The 3,910-nt window shown below is 34.7% G+C and overlaps 1 protein-coding gene across 1 annotated transcript; it reads left to right on the forward strand.

Moving 5' to 3' along the window:
• The first annotated feature begins 2,205 nt into the window (after positions 1-2,205).
• LOC130949871 (UDP-glucuronic acid decarboxylase 6-like) lies at positions 2,206-3,845 on the forward strand. The gene is made up of 7 exons (XM_057878481.1): positions 2,206-2,305; positions 2,527-2,618; positions 2,729-2,793; positions 2,873-2,961; positions 3,054-3,131; positions 3,222-3,338; positions 3,443-3,845. The coding sequence occupies exons 1-7, from the start codon at positions 2,206-2,208 to the stop codon at positions 3,457-3,459; spliced, it is 558 nt and encodes a 185-aa protein (XP_057734464.1). The 3' UTR covers positions 3,460-3,845.
• The last annotated feature ends 65 nt before the right edge of the window (positions 3,846-3,910 follow it).

A 3,910-nucleotide genomic window follows, 5' to 3' on the forward strand; every position in this document is an offset into this window, starting at 1 on the left:
TTTTTGGCTAATGAAAAATATTTCATGGATTTGAATTTTAGTGTGCAAGTTTGATTTAATTTTCAGGGCATATGATCGAGCTGCGATCAAGTTCTGTGGCATTGATGCAGATATCAATTTCAATGTCAGCGATTATGATGAAGATATAAAGCAGGTACTAATAGTTAATAGTTTGATTTGATAATAGTTTTGAGCAAGTTTGAGGGTTTTTCTTTGTAAAGAAAAATTGAAAAGCTTTGATGGAAGCTGTAGTCATAGCATCTTTGCTTGTTTTTTTTTTCTTCTGATGCAGATGAGTAACTTTACAAAGGAAGAGTTTGTGCATATTCTAAATAAATTACTCATCTGCATATTCTGCGTAGGCAGAGCACTGATTTGTGCATATTTTGCATAGGCAGAGCACATGTTCTGAGCAGAAGTATGGTGCAAATATGCAATCTGCAGCACACTTCCTTTTCAGAAACTTGCACGCCCCACACGGTGAACCTGACCCACCACTACTTGTTCCATTTCTACTTGAAGAAGCCATAGTTATATATATTTTGCAATTAAGCAAGCTAAGGAAATTAATCTGTGAGGACTATGGTATATATATATTTGGTTGGAGAGGGATTGAGAAAGAGATGGTTAGTTATTTTTGTTAGGGGAAATTGATGAATTGTGTGTGGGACAATGGAATAAGGGGAGGCATAAAGGAGGGTCTTATATTTATATTATATGAGAAAATATGAATGGGGGACAAAGGAGGGTTCATAATGCAGGGTTCCAGGGGAACATTGCTTAATGGTTGATGCAATATTTTCTATGGGGAGGGTAAGGTTAATGTTACGTGCATTGCTTCATTAATTATTTCGTGTACCTTTTCTTTTAAGTTTCATGTTCATGTATCAACCAATTTAGTATTAATTGGATAAGGTTTTCTTTAATTTTTGGTAACTTAACATAATGATTTTTTAAATAATGATAGTTTAGAGAAAATATATATGTTAAAATGCAAATTTTCAAATAGTTGCTTGTGATGGTGTCTCTTAAGTTTTGATGAGTTATAGACTTATAGTATCTTTTATAAGCTGTCATTGTGCTTTGAAGCTTATCTCAGCCTTGAATCGAAGCTTGTGTTGTCTTTGAAGTGGAGGGAGCTATACTTTGTTTAATTTTTACTTTTATCTCATGTAGAATCTTTCTTTTTTGGTTTCTGTTTTCATTTCCTTACTTTTAGTTTTAAGAGTGAAAAGGCGACATTATACTTAGTGAAAATGAAAAGTACTGCACTTAAATATAGAGCAGTGACAGCTCATCCCTGTTCAGTAGTCAGCATGTTGTTTGTGACTTTTTGTGTTTATCAACAAAACATGCACCCAAAATCAAGCTCACCTTACATCACATAACTTCTTCCTTTCTTTCGCATAAATACTAATTAATTTCACTGATTTACAAATTCTAGATTTCACATCTCTGAAGCTCTGACATTCATTCATACCCTAAGTATCACCGCTCCCTGAAAACGCCTTTTGCTGTGTTCCTCTATCCTACAGGTAGTTCACTATTCGGTGGTAATAAAAGGTTCAATTTTGGTACTTGGGTCTGTTCTCTGTAGTTACCTCTTACAATATTTAGTAGGTGATTAAAAAAAGATTCAATTTTGGTTTTTGGGTACTTTATTTTTCTTATTTTTTTTCTTTTTTAGTTTGGTATGATGCCAGCCTTTTTGGTTTCCATGTAGTTGCCTAGGAGCTTTCATGATTGTTATTCAACTTAACTTTCCGTGAGTTTGAAGGTTCCAAAAATTACTTTTTTTTCCCTTTCTTTCCTCACCTATTGCTATGTAATTAAGTAATTTAAAAAGAAAATTGTGGTTTAGTGTTTTGTAGTAGGAGAAACCTCAATTTCTGGATCTGCTCTTCTTACTATAAAATGGTGTTCTGATCATAGATCTTTGTTCCAGGCTTGTGATTTGGGATTGTGGATTGATCTCTCTCTTTCTCTGCTTAAGTCAGGTCCATTTTCTCTTTCTCTCTCTCTTTCTCTCTTCCAATGATTGTTACTTAAGTGTCTGTCACTATCTCCTGGTCCATTTTCTTGGTTTCAGTTTGATTTGGTTCATGAAGTTTTGATGTTTTCAACTAATTAATTTGTGCAAAGGCTCATAATAAGTGTTGACCATTTGGAAATTGGTTCAGGATTTGAACAAGAAAGATTTTGACAATGGCAGCCAATGCTTCTAATGGAGCAGCAAAGCAACCTCCTCAGCCATCTCCCTTGCGCTTCTCCAAGTTCTTTCAGGTCATTCCTCACATGGCATTCTGTTATTCTGATTATGTTCTACTATTTTTATTGATTTGGATCCAGTTATGTCAATGAATTGGTAATCTGCTATTGATGGTCTCTCATAGAATCCTGTATTTGCATATACTCCCCTTCTCTTATATGCTGTATTATGTGTTTAGTATATTATGTTTTGCATTGCTTATAAATCTGCATAAATTAACTATGCTGATGCACATTATCACTCTTATCCCTTTCTAGATGTCACTGAAACTTTGCTGGTTGAGGTTGATCGGATTTGCCATCTTGCTTGCCCTGCTTTTCCTATTTACTACAAATATAATCCTGTGAAGGTATTCTTGAGTTTTAATTTGTCTTCAATCATCTTCTTCTGTCATGCATCATTGGTTGAAAAATGAACCTTGAAAAACCAACTAATGTGCAAAGAAATAATATTCTTCAGACAATAAAGACAAATGTGATTGGCACACTGAACATGCTTGGGCTTGCAAAGCGAGTAGGAGCAAGGTTGGAAAACTTTCTATGTCAAGTAGTAACAATTTCAGCTTATACAATCAGTTGGTCTTAGTTCTTATTTTATTTGCAGGATTTTGCTTACATCAACTTCAGAGGTGTATGGAGATCCCCTTGTGCATCCCCAACCTGAGACCTACAGGGGCAATGTCAACCCTAATGGTACATGCTTTTATATCAGTCTCAATATGTGTATCTTGGCTTCTTGATGTAGTGTATAACTGTATATGCACTGAATCATTGTGCTATAACAGGTGTACGAAGTTGCTATGATGAGGGGAAGCGTATGGCTGAGACTCTGATGTTTGACTATCATAGGCAACATGGCATAGGTAAAATGAATTTCTGCTCTTGTTTTCCTCAAACTTGGAAGCTTCTTTTCTTTGCAACTCAACTTTGTTGTTTACATGCTTTTAATGTAGAAATACGCGTTGCAAGAATCTTCAACACATATGGACCACGCATGAATATTGATGATGGCCGTGTTGTTAGCAACTTCATTGCTCAAGCAATTTGGATTTTACCTGTTGCTATGCAAGGCATCTATTCTTGAGTCATACTCTTGACCTTTTCAATCTTAAAGAGCTTTCCTCTTTTTCCTCCTGGTTTAAGTTGCTTTAGTTTCTGATATTATATCATTTAGGTTCAAGGACTGGTTAATACCTTTGGGGATCTCCGAGGAGCTTTTGCGGCCGTTGACAGGATCAACTCTATTTTATCTGGAGTTCAAGTTGATGATTCTCTTGCCTATGGCTTAGAAAGAGAACTAAGGCAACAGAAAGCAGTGGATGATGAGAAATATAAATTATTCTTCTCTGATAGTTCAACTGAGAAAAACCAAATGCATTACATGTCGGCACTAAAAACATCTAGCAATTTGTTTAGCTTGGCTTGGCTTGGGAAATATACATGCTAAGAGATTTCTTATTCCATAAGATTTGACTACATGCTCTTTTAATTAAATATTTATTTGTGATGAAATATAGTTGATGTATCAACACACTTTGATGTATGGTTGTTACTTAATAATATAGTTGATGTATTAATACACTTTGTTTATGTTTTGAATTATATTAACTTGCTTGTTTATAGTACTTTTTTTTTAGTTTGA

Source organism: Arachis stenosperma, chromosome 9 (genome assembly GCF_014773155.1).
Source record: "Arachis stenosperma cultivar V10309 chromosome 9, arast.V10309.gnm1.PFL2, whole genome shotgun sequence".
NCBI lineage: Eukaryota > Viridiplantae > Streptophyta > Magnoliopsida > Fabales > Fabaceae > Arachis > Arachis stenosperma.

Bases quoted from the DNA above. Each gene is read 5' to 3' on its own strand.
- LOC130949871 (XM_057878481.1), top strand. From the start codon at position 2,206: ATGGCAGCCAATGCTTCTAATGGAGCAGCAAAGCAACCTCCTCAGCCA. The intron at 2,619-2,728 runs GTATTCTTGAGT...AATATTCTTCAG, and splicing joins ACAAATATAATCCTGTGAAG to ACAATAAAGACAAATGTGAT. The intron at 2,962-3,053 runs GTACATGCTTTT...GTGCTATAACAG, and splicing joins GGGCAATGTCAACCCTAATG to GTGTACGAAGTTGCTATGAT.